Raw genomic sequence first — 22,883 nt, forward strand, 5'->3', positions numbered from 1 at the left:
AAGACCTTGTGGATCTTCACTGAACACTTTGATATTTTCTTCTCCTACCATCCCTATTCTTTTGGTATGTGTGTATATTTATCTAACTTTATTTGAAAATTTCATTACACAAAAAAAGTTACAATATTGATTACATGCAGGGTACAAGGCTGTTTGTCAAAAGTTGAACAGCTCCTCCAGCTCCTCAGATGGCGGGCAGGAACCATGGATGCAGTGAGCATTTCCTCTCTGGATTGCCACACTAAGGCGCTGAAAAAGAAAACTGGCAGCTCTAGGGTCTCTAGTTGTTTCGATTAGCTTAGACCCCAACTCCTTCAAAAAGCTAGCAGCACTTTTACCCCAGGAACCAAGTGTCTCTGAGGCAATGGGGTCAAAATTGTAGTGGTGCTCAAGGTCTCTGTATTTACGTGACTTGGCCGCTTCCCGGTGATTGGCAGCTCCTCCTGCTTGTGTAGCACTGAAGTCAACATAGGTATTGGCTAAAGTTGAAACGCAAGTGTAGTCCCACACCAACTGTTTACCATTCTTCCAGGGGTTCACCGTGATTCCGTCTAGGCGACCGACAGGCTCATCAGAGTTGCGGGACATTAGGTAACGGGTCTCTCTCTCTGCTGGACAACCGGCTGTGGTAAGGCTTCTCTTAATAATGTCATTGACCTCGCCGTGTCTTGCATGCCATCCTCCTGTCCTTTGGCAGAGAAGGCCATGCCGACCGTATCTGTCGGCCTCTGCCTCGCCGTAAATACACCTGTATTCGGTGTGGATTGGGGCAGCGAGGCGGAGAGCTACGGGAATTCGGAGGGCCTGCGGAGTGAGACGGGTGCTGGTTGCTGACATTGGGGTTGCTAATAGGAAATCACCTGCATGGGGAGCTGCTACAGCTCTAAGTCGGGCAGTCTCATGTGGTGTTGTCGCAGCTTCTAGCAAAGTCGCAGCTTCTTGGTCGGCAATGGGGCGATCCCAACAACTCGCAGCTTCTTGCTCGGCAATGGGGCGATCCCAGCTGGATTGCTTATGGGCTTCAGAAGGCGGTGGTTGGGGTGCTGGTCCTGCGAGAGAGACCCATTTGGTTGTGCAGTCTGTGAAGCTGGGATCATGTACCCCAGCCTGTTGAACTAGGTGCTCAGGTAGGATTTCCTTCACCAAGTTGTCAGACCCCACTGAAGAGGACAGGAACGTTGGTGCAGCAATTTGTGTTGCTGTACGCACGCCAAGGCCCCCGAGTCTGACAGGAAGGGAGGCCTGTTTCCACTGTGAGTCGCTGAGGGAAAGATTGAGGGATTTTTCTAGTGTTGATTTCCGCAAGCTGTCGTATTCTTCTAATATAATATTGTTGAAAGATGGCGAACATCTTAGAAAGTAGGTCAGCCTGGTGAGGGACAAGCATCTGGTGATAAGGTAAAGTGCATCATGAGCATCGATGTCTTCAATCCTCTCGTTCATCCTCTTCAGGTCAGTGATCTTATCAACGACCCCGTCGATGGCATTCCTTCCAAGAGGAGCACCTAGGAGTGGGCTGTCCTTAGGGTTGGTTGTATGAATGTCAGGCAAAACAACCTTTATTTGCGCTATTATGCGCTGGTTGGTGGAAGTTAGTTCGGACTTGGAAGGGTTCAGGGTGAGGCCTAGGCTTGCTCCTTGCTCCTGAATTATTCTTATGTCGCCCTGAATTATCCTTATATATATATATATATATATATATATATATATATATATATATATATATATATATATATATATATATATATATATATATATATATATATATATATGTCGTACCTAGTAGCCAGAACGCACTTCTCAGCCTACTAAGCAAGGCCCGATTTGCCTAATAAGCCAAGTTTTCATGAATTAATGTTTTTTCGACTACCTAACCTACCTAACCTAACCTAACCTAACTTTTTCGGCTACCTAACCTAACCTAACCTATAAAGATAGGTTAGGTTAGGTTAGGTAGGGTTGGTTAGGTTCGGTCATATAACTACGTTAATTTTAACACCATTAAAAAAAATTTACCTTATACATAATGAAATTTGTAGCTTTATCATTTCATAAGAAAAAAATTAGAGAAAATATAATAATTCAAGAAAACTTGGCTTATTAGGCAAATCGGGCCTTGCATAGTAGGCTGAGAAGTGCGTTCTGGCTACTAGGTACGACATATATATATATATATATATATATATATGTCGTACCTAGTAGCCAGAACGCACTTCTCAGCCTAGTATGCAAGGCCCAATTTGCCTAATAAGCCAAGTTTTCATGAATTAATTGTTTTTCGACTACCTAACCTACCTAACCTAACCTAACCTAACTTTTTCGGCTACCTAACCTAACCTAACCTATAAAGATATGTTACGTTAGGTTAGGTAGGGTTGGTTAGGTTCGGTCATATATCTACGTTAATTTTAACTCCAATAAAAAAAATTGACCTCATACATACTGAAATGGGTAGCTTTATCATTTCATAAGAAAAAAATTAGAGAAAATATATTAATTCAGGAAAACTTGGCTTATTAGGCAAATCGGGCCTTGCATAGTAGGCCAAAAACTGCGTTCTGGCTACTAGGTACGACATATATATATATATATATATATATATATATGTCGTACCTAGTAGCCAGAACGCACTTCTCTGCCTACTATTCAAGGCCCGATTTGCCTAATAAGCCAAGTTTTCATGAATTAATTGTTTTTCGACTACCTAACCTACCTAACCTAACCTAACCTAACTTTTTCGGTTACCTAACCTAACCTAACCTATAAAGATAGGTTAGGTTAGGTTAGGTAGGGATGGTTAGGTTCGGTCATATATCTACGTTAATTTTAACTACAATAAAAAAAATTTAACTCCTACATAATGAAATGGGTAGCTTTATCATTTCATAAGAAAAAAATTGAGAAAATATATTAATTCATGAAAACTTGGCTTATTAGGCAAATCGGGCCTTGCATATTAGGCTGAGAAGTGAGTTCTGGCTACTAGGTACGACATATATATATATATATAATATATATATATATATATATATATATTATATATATATATATATATATACATATATATATACATATATATATATATATATATATATATATATATATATATATATATATATATATATATATATATATATATATATATATATATATATATATATGTCGTTCCTAATAGCCAGAACGCACTTCTCAGCCTACAATGCAGGGCCCGATTTGTCTAATAAGCCAAGTTTTCCTGAAATAATATATTTTCTCTAATTGTTTTCTTATGAAATGATAAAGCTACCCATTTCATTATGTATGAGGTCAATTTTATTTTTTTGGAGTTAAAATTAACGTAGATATATGACCGAACTTAACCAACCCTACCTAACCTAACCTAACCTAACCTATCTTTATAGGTTAGGTTAGGTTAGGTAGCCGAAAAAGTTAGGTTAGGTTAGGTTAGGTAGGTTAGGTAATCAAAAAGACATTAATTCATGAAAACTTGGCTTATTTGGCAAATTGGGCATTGCATAGTAGGCTGAGAAGTGCGTTTTGGCCACTACGTACGACATATATATATATATATATATATATATATATATATATATATATATATATATATATATATATGTCGTACCTAGTAGCCAGAACTCACTTCTCAGCCTACTATTCAAGGCCCGATTTGCCTAATAAGCCAAGTTTTCCTGAATTAATATATTTACTATAATTTTTTTCTTATGAAATGATAAAGCAACCCTTTTTTCTATGTATGAGGTAAATTTTTTTTTATTGGAGTTAAAATTAACGTAGATATATGACCGAACCTAACCAACCCTACTTAACCTAACCTAACCTATATTTATAGGTAAGGTTAGGTTAGGTAGCCAAAAAAAGCTAGGTTAGGTTAGGTTAGGTAGGTTAGGTAGACGAAAAAACATTAATTCATGAAAACTTGGCTTATTAGGCAAATCTGGCCTTGAATAGTAGGCTGAGAAGTGCGTTCTGGCTATTAGGTACGACATATGTATATATATATATATATATATATATATATATATATGTCGTACCTAGTAGCCAGAACTCACTTTTTGCCCTACTATTCAAGGCCCGATTTGCCTAATAAGCCAAGTTTTCATGAATTAATTGTTTTTCGGCAACCTAACCTACCTAACCTAACCTAACCTAACTTTTTCCGCTACCTAACCTAACCTAACCTATAAAGATAGGTTAGGTTAGGTTAGGTAGGGTTTGTTAGGTTCGGTCATATATCTACGTTAATTTTAACTCCAATAAAAAAAAATTTACCTCATACATAATGAAATGGGTAGCTTTATCATTTCATAAGAAAAAAATTAGAAAAAATATATTAATTCAGGAAAACTTGGCTTATTAGGCAAATCGGGCCTTGAATAGTAGGCCAAAAAGTGAGTTCTGGCTACTAGGTACGACATATATATATATATATATACAAATATATATATATATATATATATATATATATATATATATATATATATATATATATATATTATATATGTATATATAATATATATATATATATATATATATATATATATATATATATGTATATATATATATATATATATATATATATATATATATATATATATATATATATATATATATATATATATATATATTATTAAATATGACCGAAACAGTAAGATTAATAATTCTAACACGAATTTTCTCTATCTTTCTTACGTTTCTTTTCACTGTTGATGGTAATTCAAAGATCAATTCTCCAAAATTCATTTTTATTTCTAGTCTGACGCGCCACTTGAGCGCGTTTCGTAAAACTTATTACATTTTCAAAGACTTTAGTTTACAAACACACAACTGAAACTGAATAGAGCTTACACATCTTCGAGGTTTATATCTACATTTGGGTGAGGTGGATGAGGTGAAAAACGAACTTTTAACAATGGGTATTAAATTCCAACACAAGACAGAACACGAAACAATAGGTATTGAATGGGTATTAAATTCAAACACAAGACAGAACACGAAACATTGGGTATTGAATGGAAGTAATTGTAGAAAGCCTATTGGTCCATATTTCTTGATGCTTCTATATTGGAGCGGAGTCTTGAAGTGGGTAAAATATAGTTGTGCATTAATTGGCTGTTGATTGCTGGTGTTGACTTCTTGATGTGTAGTGCCTCGCAGATGTCAAGCCGCCTGCTATCGCTGTATCTATCGATGATTTCTGTGTTGTTTGCTAAGACTTCTCTGGTGATGGTTTGTTTGTGGGAAGAGATTATATGTTCCTTAATGGAGCCCTGTTGCTTATGCATCGTTAAACGCCTGGAAAGAGATGTTGTTGTCTTGCCTATATACTGTTTTTTTTTAGGCTTACAGTCCCCAAGAGGGCATTTGAAGGCATAGACGACGTTGGTCTCTTTTAAAGCGTTCTGCTTTGTGTCTGGAGAGTTTCTCATGAGTAGGCTGGCCGTTTTTCTGGTTCATAGTAAATCGTCAGTTGTATCTTCTGATTTTTGTCTGTAGGGATAACGTTTCTACTGACAATATCTTTCAGGACCCTTTCCTCCGTTTTATGGGCTGTGGAAAAGAAGTTCCTGTAAAACAAAAGTAATAATAAAAAGTAAAAGTAAATAATAAAAAAGTAAACATCAGTAATAGGGGGTATAGGTGTTGTGTTAGTTGTCTCTTCAGAGGTTGCATGGCGTTTCACTTTCCTTCTTATGATGTCTTCGACGAAACCATTGGAGAAGCCGTTGTTGACTAAGACCTGCCTAACCCTACAGAGTTCTTCGTCGACTTGCTTCCATTCTGAGCTGTGGCTGAGGGCACGGTCGACATAAGCGTTAACAACAATCCTCTTGTACCTGTCCGGGCAGTCACTGTTGGCATTCAGGCACATTCCTATGTTTGTTTCCTTAGTGTAGACTGCAGTGTGGAAAACTCCGCTCCTTTCCATGACTGTTACATCTAGAAAGGGCAGCTTCCCATCCTTCTACATCTCGTAAGTGAAACGCAACACAGAATTCTGCTCAAATGCCTCCTTCAGTTCCTGCAGATGTCTGACATCAGGTACCTGTGTAAAAATGTCGTCAACATACCTGCAGTATATGGCCGGTTTCAAGTTCATGTCGACTAAGACTTTTTGCTCGATGGTACCCATGTAGAAGTTTGCAAACAGGACACCTAGGGGAGAACCCATGGCGACCCCATCTACTTGCTTATACATGTGTCCATCCGGGCTCAAGAAGGGTGCCTCTTTAGTACAAGCTTGGAGTAGTTTCCTTAGACTGTTTTCTGGTATGTCAAGAGGAGTACAGGCCAGATCACAGTACACTCTGTCGGCTATCATCCCGATTGTATCATCCACAGGTACGTTGGTAAACAGAGATTCTACGTCCAATGAGGCTCTTATTCCTGTGGCCCGTGTTCCCCGCAGCAAGTTAACAAATTCCTTTGGAGACTTCAGGCTGAAGGCGCAAGGGACATAAGGAGTCAGCAAGCCGTTGAGTCATTTTGCCTGTCTGTACGTGGGTGTGGGTATCTGGCTGATGATTGGCCGAAGTGGGTTTCCAGGCTTGTGTGTCTTGACATTTCCATACGCATATCCAGGTATATATTCCCCAATAATCTTCGGCAGGTGGAGTCCAGATTTCTTGGCGTTCACAGTTTCGATCAATTTGTTGACCTTTGCTTTCAGTTCGGCTGTAGTGTCCTTTGTTACCCTCTGGAATTTAGTTTGGTCAGAGAGTATGAGGTTCATTTTCGCCAGATATTCGTCTTTTTTAAGAATGACGTATATTGGCGACTTGTCGCCTCCCCTGACAACTATCTCCTTGTTCTCACGAAGGCTCTTAGCTGCCGCTTTGAGCTCGGGGAACAGTATGGTGATTCTGCAGTTGCCTCGATTCTTTCCTCCTTCCGCAATAAATTCTGTTTGTAAGGTATCTTTGGTGGTGACCTTCCTTTGTGCTTCGAGGTCGAATATGTCGTCCAACAGAATCTCCAACTCCACTTTCCGGGCCAACTCACTCGGTCTGGACATAACGTGACAGTATATAAATATATATATATATATAATATATATATATATATATATATATATATATATATATATATATCGAAAGTCGAAAAACAATTAATCCATGAAAACTTGGCTTATTAGGCAAATCGGGCCTTGCATAGTAGGCTGAGAAGTGCGTTCTGGCTACTAGATACGACATATATATACATATATATATATATATATATATATATATATATATATATATATATATATATATATATATATATATATATGTATATATATATGTCGTATCTAGTAGCCAGAACGCACTTCTCAGCCTACTATGCAAGGCCCGATTTGCCTAATAAGCCAAGTTTTCATGGATTAATTGTTTTTCGACTACTTAACCTACCTAACCTAACCTAAACTAACTTTTTTGGCTACCTAACCTAACCTGACCTCTAAAGATAGGTTAGGTTAGGTTAGGTAGGGTCGGTTAGGTTCGGTCATATATCTACTTTAATTTTAACTCTAATAAAAAAATTGACCTCATACACAATGAAATGGGTAGCTTTATCATTATATAAGAAAAAAATTAAAGATAATATAATTATTCAGGAAAACTTGGCTTATTAGGCAAATCGGGCCTTGCATAGTAGGCCGAAAAGTGCATTCTGGCTACTAGGTACGACATATATATATATATATATATATATATATATATATATATATATATATATATATATATATATATATATATATATATATATATATATATATATATATATATATATATATGCGAACAAGCCTGAATGGTCCCCAGGACAATATGCAACTGAAAACTCACACCCCAGAAGTGACTCGAACCCATACTCCCAGGAGCCACGCAACTGGTATGTACAAGACGCCTTAATCCACTTGACCATCACGACCGGACATAATGAGGTGATAGCCGAGGCTATTTGAACCACCCCACCGCCGGCACTCGGATAGTAATCTTGGGCATAGCATTTTACCAAATCACCTCATTCTTTGGGGCACACGTGAGGAACACAAATGCGAACAAGCCTGAATGGTCCCCAGGACAATATGCAACTGAAAACTCACACCCCAGAAGTGACTCGAACCCATACTCCCAGGAGCCACGCAACTGGTATGTACAAGACGCCTTAATCCACTTGACCATCACGACCGGACATAATGAGGTGATAGCCGAGGCTATTTGAACCACCCCACCGCCGGCACTCGGATAGTAATCTTGGGCATAGCATTTTACCAAATCACCTCATTCTTTGGGGCACACGTGAGGAACACAAATGCGAACAAGCCTGAATGGTCCCCAGGACAATATGCAACTGAAAACTCACACCCCAGAAGTGACTCGAACCCATACTCCCAGGAGCCACGCAACTGGTATGTACAAGACGCCTTAATCCACTTGACCATCACGACCGGACATAATGAGGTGATAGCCGAGGCTATTTGAACCACCCCACCGCCGGCACTCGGATAGTAATCTTGGGCATAGCATTTTACCAAATCACCTCATTCTTTGGGGCACACGTGAGGAACACAAATGCGAACAAGCCTTGGTGATTTGGTAAAATGAGGTGATTTGGTAAATGAGGTGATTTGGTAAAATGCAATGCCCAAGATAACTATCCGAGTGCCGGCGGTGGGGTGGTTCATATAGCCTCGGCTATCACCTCATTTTGTCCGGTCGTGATGGTCAAGTGGATTAAGGCGTCTTGTACATACCAGTTGCGTTGCTTCTGGGAGTATGGGTTCGAGTCACTTCTGGGGTGTAAGTTTTCAGTTGCATATGTCCTGGGACCATTCAGGCTTGTTCGCATTTGTGTTCCTCACGTGTGCCCCAAAGAATGAGGTGATTTGGTAAAATGCTATGCCCAAGATAACTATCCGAGTGCCGGCGGTGGAGTGGTTCATATAGCCTCGGCTATCACCTCATTATGTCCGGTCGTGATGGTCAAGTGGATTAAGGCGTCTTGTACATACCAGTTGCGTTGCTTCTGGGAGTATGGGTTCGAGTCACTTCTGGGGTGTGAGTTTTCAGTTGCATATGTCCTGGGGACCATTCAGGCTTGTTCGCATATATATATATATATATATATATATATATATATATATATATATATATATATATATATATATATATGCGAACAAGCCTGAATGGTCCCCAGGACATATGCAACTGAAAACTCACACCCCAGAAGTGACTCGAACCCATACTCCCAGAAGCAACGCAACTGGTATGTACAAGACGCCTTAATCCACTTGACCATCACGACCGGACAAAATGAGGTGATAGCCGAGGCTATATGAACCACCCCACCGCCGGCACTCGGATAGTTATCTTGGGCATAGCATTTTACCAAATCACCTCATTCTTTGGGGCACACGTGAGGAACACAAATGCGAACAAGCCTGAATGGTGCCGGCGTGCCGGCGGTGGGGTGGTTCATATAGCCTCGGCTATCACCTCATTTTGTCCGGTCGTGATGGTCAAGTGGATTAAGGCGTCTTGTACATACCAGTTGCGTTGCTTCTGGGAGTATGGGTTCGAGTCACTTCTGGGGTGTGAGTTTTCAGTTGCATATGTCCTGGGGACCATTCAGGCTTGTTCGCATTTGTGTTCCTCACGTGTGCCCCAAAGAATGAGGTGATTTGGTAAAATGCTATGCCCAAGATAACTATCCGAGTGCCGGCGGTGGGGTGGTTCATATAGCCTCGGCTATCACCTCATTTTGTCCGGTCGTGATGGTCAAGTGGATTAAGGCGTCTTGTACATACCAGTTGCGTTGCTTCTGGGAGTATGGGTTCGAGTCACTTCTGGGGTGTGAGTTTTCAGTTGCATATGTCCTGGGGACCATTCAGGCTTGTTCGCATTTGTGTTCCTCACGTGTGCCCCAAAGAATGAGGTGATTTGGTAAAATGCTATGCCCAAGATAACTATCCGAGTGCCGGTGGTGGGGTGGTTCATATAGCCTCGGCTATCACCTCATTTTGTCCGGTCGTGATGGTCAAGTGGATTAAGGCGTCTTGTACATACCAGTTGCGTTGCTTCTGGGAGTATGGGTTCGAGTCACTTCTGGGGTGTGAGTTTTCAGTTGCATATGTCCTGGGGACCATTCAGGCTTGTTCGCATTTGTGTTCCTCACGTGTGCCCCAAAGAATGAGGTGATTTGGTAAAATGCTATGCCCAAGATAACTATCCGAGTGCCGGCGGTGGGGTGGTTCATATAGCCTCGGCTATCACCTCATTTTGTCCGGTCGTGATGGTCAAGTGGATTAAGGCGTCTTGTACATACCAGTTGCGTTGCTTCTGGGAGTATGGGTTCGAGTCACTTCTGGGGTGTGAGTTTTCAGTTGCATATGTCCTGGGGACCATTCAGGCTTGTTCGCATTTGTGTTCCTCACGTGTGCCCCAAAGAATGAGGTGATTTGGTAAAATGCTATGCCCAAGATAACTATCCGAGTGCCGGCGGTGGGGTGGTTCATATAGCCTCGGCTATCACCTCATTTTGTCCGGTCGTGATGGTCAAGTGGATTAAGGCGTCTTGTACATACCAGTTGCGTTGCTTCTGGGAGTATGGGTTCGAGTCACTTCTGGGGTGTGAGTTTTCAGTTGCATATGTCCTGGGGACCATTCAGGCTTGTTCGCATTTGTGTTCCTCACGTGTGCCCCAAAGAATGAGGTGATTTGGTAAAATGCTATGCCCAAGATAACTATCCGAGTGCCGGTGGTGGGGTGGTTCATATAGCCTCGGCTATCACCTCATTTTGTCCGGTCGTGATGGTCAAGTGGATTAAGGCGTCTTGTACATACCAGTTGCGTTGCTTCTGGGAGTATGGGTTCGAGTCACTTCTGGGGTGTGAGTTTTCAGTTGCATATGTCCTGGGGACCATTCAGGCTTGTTCGCATTTGTGTTCCTCACGTGTGCCCCAAAGAATGAGGTGATTTGGTAAAATGCTATGCCCAAGATAACTATCCGAGTGCCGGCGGTGGGGTGGTTCATATAGCCTCGGCTATCACCTCATTTTGTCCGGTCGTGATGGTCAAGTGGATTAAGGCGTCTTGTACATACCAGTTGCGTTGCTTCTGGGAGTATGGGTTCGAGTCACTTCTGGGGTGTGAGTTTTCAGTTATATATATATATATATATATATATATATATATATATATTATATATATATATATATATATATATATATATATATATATATATATATATATATATATATATGAATTTTGGAAAATTGTTTTTTCAATTACAATCGACAGTAAAAAGAAACATAAGAAATATTGAGAAAATTCGTGTTAGAATTATTAATCATTCTTTTTCGGTCATATTTAACAACATACATATATATTGGTGTATACTGGCAGGAGGTTATATTTTATGCATGTCTCATTGAATATGACAGCATATTCCGTATTTACTTTTTTTTCTGATTTTAGGTCTTCTATCCCTCTTACTAATGCTCTTGCATCAGGGTTCAGCTGGAAGAGGAGTTCACCAAAAGTCATGTTTTTTTATGTGAAGAAAAGAATTGAATAACTGAAGAATATATTACACTAATTACAAAATCGCACAACATTTCGAACCTCCATGGTTCAATCTCAAGTGAAAAGAAATTACAGAACTCGTTAATTTATACCAGTACTCCTATGACACGTTTGTTATCGAAGAACAAGAGGTGAGAGTGGAACGGGATAGCACTAGAAGCATTTGAGAAGACCAAGATATTGTTGACTGAGGAGCCAGTGTTAGTGTCACCGGATTTCAGAGCACCGTTTGCAGTGTTCATGGATGTCAGTGATGCAGGGGCTGGAGCTGTACTGACGCAACAGAAGGATGGAATTTATCGCCCCGTATCTTTCTTCTAGAAGAAGTTTGTTAAACATCAGAGATCGTACAGTATGGTAGAGAAGGAGACTTTGGTCCTGGCAATAAAACAGTTTGAAGTATATGTGAGTGGGGGAGGACACCCAGTTACAGTGTATACGGACCATAATTCCCTAGTGTTCCAGAGCAAGATGAAGCACGCAAACCAATGGCTAATCAGGTGGTTTCTATTGCTCCAAGAATATGACCTGGCAATAAGGCATAAAAGAGGACGAGATATGGTGGCCGATGTATTATATCGAGCCTAGCCACTGGAATAACTCTCAAAAATAAGGGGAGGGGAGTGTTTTGAACCCAGGTAGCCTGAAGAACGAGTCTACCCCAATGAGAGTTATTCCACATACGAGACCTAATTGAGAGGTCAGAGAAAAGGCCATTTTCTTTAAATGAACAATTCCACAAGGGCCGTGACGAGGATTCGAACCTGCGTCCGGGAGCATCCCAGACACTGCCTTAATCGACTGAGCTACGACAGGGTTAAAAGGGTTGAAACCGAAGTTCTACTGAACTTACTGGATCCCGTAGCCTCTCCGAGGCACAAACCAGGCTTTTATACAACCCCCTCCCCCCCCCCTGCACCCGAGCTATGTCAACAGGCCGTTCTCCCTCTTCGCCCTTACATCATCACACTCTCTTTTTTCGAGGGTTCGAATCCTCGTCACGACCCTTGTGGAATTGTTCATTTGATGCATCACGTTATTGTGATCTCTGTGTGTGGTGTGGCCGTTTTCTTTTTTTGTTTATACAAAAACAAGAAAACGGCCAACTTACTAATGAAGAACTCTCCAGACACAAAACAGAATGCCTTGAAAGATACCAACGTCATCTATGCCTTCACATGCCCACTTGGGCACTGTCAGCCCCAAAGATCTCAGTATATAGGTAAGACAACAACGTCTCTTTCTAGGCGATTAACAATGCACAAACAACAGGGCTCCATCAAGGAACATATAATCTCCTCTCACAACCAGACCATTACCAGAGAAATCTTAACAAGCAACACAAACACACTTAGAACCTACAAATGGGAACTTAATTTATAACTAAGTAATAACTAAGACCAACCTACAAATGCAGTGTTATGAACCTACAAATGGGAACTTAATTTATTACTAAGTAATAACTAAGTAAAATTTATAACTAAGTGACTTTGATCACTGGATTATCCCCACACAACAAGCCGCTTTCACGAGAATCGCTCTGACTAGATCCGAATCGACATTAACTGACTAGCGTGCGATCACTAGTCGTCTATCTGGTTGCCAACAACGTTACTCACTCATCCCTGAATGGCCGCGACCATCTTCATGAATTAACCATAACGCCTAGCCTTTGGGTCGCTAGCAATCGCCCGCCTGCAGACCCTTTCAGTACCCTCGTGGCGTCCCACAGAAAATACTGCCCTGACAGTTCAAACCCAGAACTGTTGTTACATGTGGAATCCACACAACACCCTTACATTAATTGGAGGAGGTCGAATATTATACCTTGTCCTATCAACGAAGGTGGGCCTCAACTTAACTGCCTAACTTAACAGCCTAACTTAAAACTACCAGCCCTTCACGACGCTATAGAATCGCCTACTCTATGCAAATCGCACTACATAGGATTACCGTCGAACTTTAGCGCGTGGCCCCTGGCTGAATTCCATCACCACGCAGCATGACCGAACGGACAGACGCGTGAGGCTTCAATAAATTTTAAGAAATTATTGAAAACACCGCTGCTACTATTGTAACACAGGACGGGTTTTAAGCTCTGCTCTGTCCTTTACCCTGCCCGTAAATAAACTTAAATTCCAAGACCCCCCAGAGTTAACTCTCAGCTGAGTCCCATGTCACGTGCTCTTAGACGTTTGATCGTCTAAGATTCTAATGACACGTGACGTCGACAAAAGGCTTTCTAGCAAACTCATGGGATCTTTTTACGCCGCCACCACCAAACCAACAATTCAGATTAATAAATCAGAGTATGGGGCCAATTAATTAACTATTAACCATTGGGGTAGGTTAGCCCCCCCCCCCCCCATTTCATGAAACGGGAGGTATTAGTTACGTTAAGTGTGGGAATTAGCTTGCATACAAGGGAATATATCCGATATTGACCTGGACTAGGCTTGCTGCCGCTGAATCTTGGCTTAGCCCAACGAAGCAGACCACGGCAAAGACAATCATATATAAATGTATTGGAAAAAATACACAAGTTCTTAATCAGAGTTTATTAATGAAAAGCTATTCAAAGCTAATGCAAAGTCACTAATAAAAATCACTCCCTAAAAACTTAACACTTCCTAAATGACCTATTTTCCTACTGAGGCACAGATGGTGAATTTACTCTACAAAACTTCACAGCAACTTTTACCTTAATCTAAGAGACCAGCCGCTGGTGTTTTGGTCTCTGGAGGTGAGATGGAGAACCTCTTCAACTGCTGCTCCACACCACACTAACTGTTTCTACTCCTCTCCCAAGCCGAGAGAGCTGTCCTAGTTATAAATTACAGTTATCAGTTTTAGTTATCAATTACAGAGCAGGGTTATCCTAGTTATCAATTACAGAGCAGGGTGAATTGAACAAACTAATCCTAATTACTCGCAACCCCAGATGGTTGCATTATCATTTAACTGGTGGTAATTAAATTAGGCATCTTGGAAAAACTATATCAATTACAATATTGGCTTGTGGACTTTATTTTGTACAAAATGAATTAGTAAATATGGAAGATTGTGGTCACGTCGGGGGCCTAACTTTGACCCTGGTAGGTCAGGCACGTCGCCCGGCGAAGTAGTACCCTCAAATCTACTCAAATCTACATGTCGTCAATGTCTCTTTGACGATATACAACCCTGTTCTCACCCTTTACTTTCATATTTATTCCAGACTGGTTATTACACACAATCTCAGTATTATTGAAAACAATATTAAATGAAAACTTGAATATCTGTATATTACTGAAGTAACATGAAGGAGGATTGAGGTGGAAAGTGCGGACAGCCACATGGTGACGACATGACCTAGCCGGTCTTGCTAAATGCATCTGGGTCATCTGCTCTCGGATGAAAGAAGGTGATTTGATTCTTTACTCATCACTGACGTAAATTTAATCTACATGTTTGACAACAGGGGTTATTAATTACCGTTACTTTAATGCATGAATTACTCAAAAGTGATACTTTAAATTCAAGAAGAGCTGGCGACCCTGCATACACACCACTGTCCTAATCAATGGCTAGTGACCTTCCACAGCTCCAAAGTCAGGTCCACTCCTCTGCCACTCTTAACATTTGCCATACCACGTGACCCCCATGTAATATTTATGCCAGATCTAAATAACTAATTTCTACTACAACTAGTTTGTTAAAACCTCACCCAAAAACAGATATAAGCATGAAATGATATGTGTAAAAACCTGTCTTCGTAAATGTGAGATATCCTTGTGAAACGCTTCTAGACGTGAGATCATAAATAAATAGGAGAAAATGAACTTTGGACAGCTAATTTTTCAATTACCCCCCGACAGTGAAGTAAAACGTAAGAAATATTAAGAAGATTCGTGTTAGATTCATTAACCTTACCCTTTCGGTCACATTCAACAACATGTTTAACAGAAAGACTGCTACCAAAATATACTAATATATAGTAAACTATACTATATATATATATATATATATATATATATATATATATATATATATATATATATATATATATATATATATATATATATATATATATATATAGTATACTATACTTAAACAATTGGTTTTAGGAATACTATCACTTACACTTAGAATATTCAGTTCTTCCTCATGTTTAGTAATTTGGTTGAACAAAGGCATCCGAAGATGATCCTCATGGCTTCGTCTTGCATTTTGTTCAGCCCTGCAAGCATTCTTCTGACACTAGGGCACTCAGGGGTAATGCATAATCACAGCTCTACAATATCAGAGGCAAATAATCACAGCTCTCCAATATGAAAGAAACATTATCACTGCTCTACAAAATGAGAGGCACATTATCACTGCTCTACAATATGAGAGGCACATTATCACTGCTCTACAATATGAGAGGTACATTATCACTGCTCTACAATATGAGAGGTACATTATCACTGCTCTACAACATGAGAGACACATCATTTTCGTAATTGTTACATTTGTGCCACAGCTATAGAGATTGCCTATCACAACCTTGAGAGCACTGAGCCTCTCTCTACTCTGACGAGCCAATCTGGATTCAACAGGCCGTTAGACCAACGGAAATTCCCTTTAGTAAAATAGACACGCTACTCTTTTTATATAGAAGTGGTGTAAAGCTTTAAGTAAGCTCGACTTTGTCAGCATGTCAGAGTCACACTATGTTCTGTGAGTGTGTCATGTCAGGCACAAAGGCTATATCAGTGTGCAACGAGGGTCACACTAGGTAATGTGAGTGTGCCGTTGTGTCACTGGGTTCTGTGAGTGTCCCGAGCGGGTCACACTAGGTTCTGTGAGTGTGACAAGATGGTCACACCAGGCTTTGTGAGTGTGACAAGATGGTCACACTAGGCTTTGTGAGTGTGACAAGATGGTCACACTAGGCTTTGTGAGTGTGACAAGATGGTCACACTAGGCTTTGTGAGTGTGACAAGATGGTCACATTTGGCTTTGTGAGTGTGACAAGATGGTCACACTAGGTTTTGTGAGTGTGACAAGATGGTCACACTAGGCTTTGTGAGTGTGACAAGATGGTCACACTAGGCTTTGTGAGTGTGACAAGATGGTCACACTAGGCTTTGTGAGTGTGACAAGATGGTCACACTAGGTTTTGTGAGTGTGACAAGATGGTCACACTAGGCTTTGTGAGTGTGACAAGATGGTCACACTAGGCTTTGTGAGTGTGACAAGATAGTTACATTAGGCTCTGTGAGTGTGACAAGATGGTCACACTAGGTTTTGTGAGTGTGACAAGATGGTCACACTAGGCTTTGTGAGTGTGACAAGATGGTCACACTAGGCTTTGTGAGTGTGACAAGATAGTTACATTAGGCTCTGTGAGTGTGACAAGATGGTCACACTAGGCTTTGTGAGTGTGACAAGATGGTCACACTAGGGTATGTGAGTGTGACAAGATGGTCACACTAGGGAATGTGAGTGTGACAAAATGGTCACACTAGACTTTGTGAGTGTCCCGAGGGGGTCACAATAGGGTATGTGAGTGTGACAAGATGGTCACACTAGGCTCTGTGAGTGTGAAACGATGGTCACACTAGGCTCTGTGAGTATGTTAAGAGGGTCACACTAGGGTCTGTGAGTATGCCAAGAGGGTCACATTAGGGTCTGTGAGTATGGCAAGAGGGTCACACTAGGCTCTGTGAGTATGACAAGAGGGTCACACTAGGCTCTGTGAGTATGACAAGAGGGTCACACTAGGCTCTGTGAGTATACCAAGAGGGTCACACTAGGCTCTGAGAGTATGACAAGAGGGTCACACTAGGCTCTGTGAGTATGACAAGAGGGTCACACTAGGGTCTGTGAGTATGACAAGAGGGTCACACTAGGCTTTGTGAGTATGCCAAGAGGGTCACACTAGGCTCTGTGAGTATGACAAGAGGGTCACACTAGGCTTTGTGAGTATGCCAAGGGGGTCACACTAGGCTCTGTGAGTATGACAGGAGGATCACACTAGGCTCTGTGAGTATGACAGAAGGGTCACACTAGGCTCTGTGAGTGTGACAAGAGGGTCACACTAGGTTATTGTTTCCATTCAGTAATGCTATCATAGTTTTTTTATATTGAAATCAAAACATTTCAGATACGACAGTCTCATTCCTCCTGACTCTGTGATTCCTGGTGTGAGTAGGGATAATCCTATGCAGCCTGGAATGACTTGGAGGATCTTGCAGGAGCTGGAGGTCCCAAGGGTCATAAAGTCTCACCTCCCAAAGGAACTCCTTCCCAAACAATTCTGGGACGTCAGGCCGAAGGTATTCCTGTAATTGTTGTGTATTATAGTCTGAGGTTTTGGCGTGAATGTATACATAGTTGAGTGCGTTCTAGCATTGATGCACCAGAACAGCATCAGGGCTTAGCTGAAATAGGAGTTCTCCAAAACTCATTTTCGTTATTTCAAGGTGAAGAAAAGAAGTGAATTACTATAGAATGTATTACACTTATTTATACAATTTGCACAACGTTTCGAACCTCCATGATTCATTCTCAAGTGAAAAGAATTTTCAGGATTAGTTGATTTTATACGCGCACTAGGTCAGGTGATAAGACAATAAAGGTGAAAACATGGGGGGATACATAAGGGATAAATGGGGGGTGAAACATAAGAACATAAGAATAGAAGTAACTGCGGAAGGCCTATTGGCCTATACGAGGCAGCTCCTATCTACATACAAAGATTAATCAAGTGTAATTGGCCTGTTATGTTGAACAGTGTCTTCTGTGTTGGCATCGTTATGTTCTGGTCTTGTCCTTACTCTCATGGTGGGTAGAGTAAATAGTTCCATGATTTGGGTGTTCATGGTAGGTTGTTCTATTCTTATGTGAATTGCTTCAAGAATTTGTAATCTTCTTGCATCTTGGGTTTTGTCAATTATACAGGTATTTTTGTTCAACATTTCTCTTGTTAGGGTGATGTCATGGGCTTGTCTCATGTGATTCCTGGGGGCACCATATTGAAGATGGCATGCCAAACGCCTCGTCACCTTGGTCGACGTCATACCTATGTACTTAGATTGAAGGTTACATCCTTCGTGGGGGCAAGTGTACATGTATACAACGCTTGACTGCTGTAAAGGGTTCTCCGTCGGCTTCGGGCTGTTTTTGATAAGGAGTTCGGAAGTCTTCTTGGTTTTGTAGAATATTATCAGGTTTATGTTTTGGTTAGGAGTAATGCTTTTTACTCCTTTACGGATTATTTCTTTCATTATTCTTTCCTCTTTTATATGTTCACTGTGCATGGTTGATTTGTAATATAATTTTATTGGAGGTATTGTGGTTTATGTTCTAGGTTCAGGATTATACCAACGGTCCAAGTGTCTTCTTATAGCAGCGTTTATTTCCGTGTTGCTATATCCGTTGTTCACCAATACCTGAGTTACTCTTTCAAACTCTCTACTCACGTTGCTCCATTCAGAGCAGTGGGTAAGGCTTGTAGGCTTTCTACAAACACTTCAATTCAATACCCATTGTTTCGTGTTCTGTCTTGTGCTGATGAAATTAATACCCTATTAATGCCACCTCTTGTTCTGTCTTGTGTTGATGAAATTAATACCCTATTAATGCCACCTCACCCCATCCACCTCACTCAAATGTAGATATAAAATCGGAGATGCGTAAGTTCTATTCAGTTGTGTATTTGTAAACTAAAGTCTTTGAAAATGTAATAAGTTTTACGAAACGCGCTCATGTCGCGTCAGACTAGAAATAAAAATGAATTTTGGAGAATTGATTTTTGATTTACCTCCAACAGTGAAAAAAAATGTACGAAAGATTGAGAAAATTCGTGTTAGAATTATTAATCTTACTTTTTCGGTCATATATAATAATTATGTCTACAGGAAAGACTGCTACCAAAATATACTAATATTAAAGCGCACGACCCAGCAGCAAGGAATCAAGCCTTCACGATAAAATATCGCCAGGATCTGATTCGTGATCAGATATACAAGGCAGAGAATGAAATCAAAGACAACAAAACGCAACTACTTCATGCTACAAACGAGTGGAGAAATAGCAACATCGACGAAAGTATCTGTACCCGCATTGAACAACACCTCGACATCCTCACAGACCAACATCACCTCAGCACTGAAATAAGGATTATCAAGAAACTAACAACATTATATGGAGGACCTATGGCAATTCCACGACCAAGAGATGGCTTCCTGAACCTTGTAGGAATTAACCTCACTGAGGACCAAGTCACTCTCCTAAATCTGGGCATAAACTGTCATGTCCATGTCCAGACCGAGTGAGATGGCCCGGAAAGTAGAGTTGGAAATTCTGTTGGACGACATATTCGACCTCGAGACACAAAAGAAGGTCACTACCAAAGATACCTTACAAGCAGAACTTATTGCAGAAGGAGGAAAGAATCGAGGCAATTACAGAAGCACCATACTGTCCCCCGAGCTCAAAGCTGCAGCTAAAAGCCTTCGTGAGAACAAGGAGATAGTTGTCAGGAGAGGCGACAAGTCGCCAATATATGTCATTCTTAAAAAAGACGAATATCTGGCGAAAATGAACATCATACTCTCTGACCAAACTAAGTTCCAAAGGGTAACGAAGGCCACTATAGCCGAATTAAAAGCAAAGGTCAACAAATTGATCGAAACTGTGAACGCCAAGAAATCCGGATTCCACCTGCCAAAGATCATTGGGGAATATAAACCTGGATATGCATATGGAAATGTCAAGACACACAAGCCTGGAAACCCACTTCGGCCAATCATTAGCCAGATACCCACACCCACGTACAGACTGGCGAAGCGACTCAACGGCCTGCTGACTCCTTATGTTCCTTGCGCCTTCAGCCTGAAGTCTCCAAAGGAATTTGTTGACTTACTGCGGGGCACACGGGCCACAGGGATAAGAGCCTCGTTGGACGTAGAATCGCTGTTTACCAACGTACCTGTGGACGAAACAATCGGGAAGATAGCCGACAGAGTGCATCGTGATCCAGCCTGTACTCCTCTTGACATACCAGAAAATATTCTGAGGAAACTACTTCAAGCTTGTACTAAAGAGGCACCCTTCTTGAGCCCGGATGGGCACATGTATAAGCAAGTAGATGGGGTCCCCATGGGTTCTCCCCTAGGTGTCCTGTTTGCAAACTTCTACATGGGTACCATCGAGCAAAAAGTCTTAGTCGACATGAACTTGAAACCGGCCATATACTGCAGGTATGTTGACGACATTTTTACACAGGTACCTGATGTCAGACATCTGCAGGAGCTGAAGGAGGCATTTGAGCAGAGTTCCGTGCTGCGTTTCACTTACGAGATGGAAAAGGATGGGAAGCTGCCATTTCCAGATGTAACAGTCATGGAAAAGAGCGGAGGTTTCCACACTGCAGTCTACACTAAGGAAACAAACATAGGAATGTGCCTAAATGCCAACAGTGACTGCCCAGACAGGTACAAGAGGAGTGTTGTTAACGCATATGTCGACCGTGCTCTCAGCCACAGCTCAGAATGGAAGCAAGTCGACGAAGAACTCTGTAGGGTAAGGCAGGTCCTAGTCAACAACGGCTTCTCCAATGGTTTCGTCGAAGACATCATAAGAAGGAAAGTGAAACGCCATGCAACCTCTGAAGAGACAACTTACACAACACCTATACCCCCTATTAGACTATTTTACAGGAACTTCTTTTCCACAGCTCATAAAACGGAGGAAAGGGTCCTGAAAGATATTGTTAATAGAAACGTTATCCCTACAGACAAAAATCAGAGGATACAACTGAAGATTTACTATAAAACCAGAAAAACGGCCAGCCTACTCATGAGAAACTCTCCAGACATAAAACAGAACGCTTTAAAAGAGACTAACGTCGTCTATGCCTTCAAATGCCCTCTTGGGGACTGTAAGCTCCAAAAAACCCAGTATATAGGCAAGACAACAACATCTCTTTCTAGGCGTTTAACGATGCATAAGCAACAGGGCTCCATTAAGGAACATATAATCTCTTCCCACAACCAAACCATCGCCAGAGAAATCCTAGTAAACAACACAAAATCATCGATAGATACAGCGATAGCAGGCGGCTTGACGTTTGCGAGGCACTACACATCAAGAAGTCAACACCAGCAATCAACAGCCAATTAAGGCACAACTATATTCTACCCACCTCAAGACTCCGCTCCAATATAGAAGCATCAAGAAATATGGACCAATAGGCTTTCTACAAACACTTCAATTCAATACCCATTGTTTCGTGTTCTGTCTTGTGTTGATGAAATTAATACCCTATTAATGCCACCTCTTGTTCTGTCTTGTGTTGATGAAATTAATACCCTATTAATGCCACCTCACCCCATCCACCTCACTCAAATGTAGATATAAAATCGGAGATTCGTAAGTTCTATTCAGTTGTGTATTTGTAAACTAAAGTCTTTGAAAATGTAATAAGTTTTACGAAACGCGCTCGTGTCGGGTCAGACTAGAAATAAAAATGAATTTGGGAGAATTGATTTTTGATTTACCTCCAACAGTGAAAAGAAATGTACGAAAGATTGAGAAAATTCGTGTTAGAATTATTAATCTTACTTTTTTCGGTCATTATTAATAATAATATATATATATATATATATATATATATATTATATATATATATATATATATATATATATATATATATATATATTATATATATATATATATATATATATATATATATATAATATATTATATAATTATATATATATATATATATTATATATATATAATATATATATATATATATATATATATATATATATTATATATATATATATATATATTATATATATGCAAACAAGCCTAAATGGTAAACCATTCAGGCTTGTTTGCATTTGTGTTCCTCACATGTTGCCCCAAAGAATGAGGTGATTTGATAAAATGCTATGCCCAAGATTACCATCCGAGTGCCGGCGGGGAAGTGGTTCAAATAGCCTCGGCTATCACTTCCTTATGTCCGGTCGTGATGGTCAAGCGGATTAAGGCGTCCCTGTACATACCAGTTGCGTTGCTCCTGGCAGTATGGGTTCGAGTCACTTCTGGGGTATGAGTTTTCAGTTATATATATTATATATATATATATATATATATATATATATATATATATATATATATATATATTGAATGTGTCCCTGGAAATTCAGCTTGTGTTCATTGCGAACGCCAAGGAATTTGCCATCTACTTTGTTACAAATTTGGGTATTGTTTATCTTGAGATTTATTTGATTTGAGGATTTATTACCAAACGAAATATAGATA

The 22,883-nt window shown here is 40.4% G+C and overlaps 1 protein-coding gene across 2 annotated transcripts in view; it reads left to right on the plus strand.

The window, feature by feature from the left end:
- Positions 1-22,883, plus strand: part of LOC123748693 (sulfotransferase 1B1) — a 248,916-nt gene that overhangs the window by 151,799 nt on the left and 74,234 nt on the right. For both annotated transcript variants that reach the window (XM_069333270.1, XM_069333266.1), the window contains exon 4: positions 17,713-17,884. In XM_069333270.1, the coding sequence (XP_069189371.1) occupies positions 17,713-17,884 (172 nt within the window). The remainder of the gene's footprint in view (positions 1-17,712; positions 17,885-22,883) is intronic.

The sequence above is a fragment of the Procambarus clarkii genome, chromosome 4 (assembly GCF_040958095.1).
Source record: "Procambarus clarkii isolate CNS0578487 chromosome 4, FALCON_Pclarkii_2.0, whole genome shotgun sequence".
In the NCBI taxonomy this organism is placed as follows: Eukaryota; Metazoa; Arthropoda; class Malacostraca; order Decapoda; family Cambaridae; genus Procambarus; species Procambarus clarkii.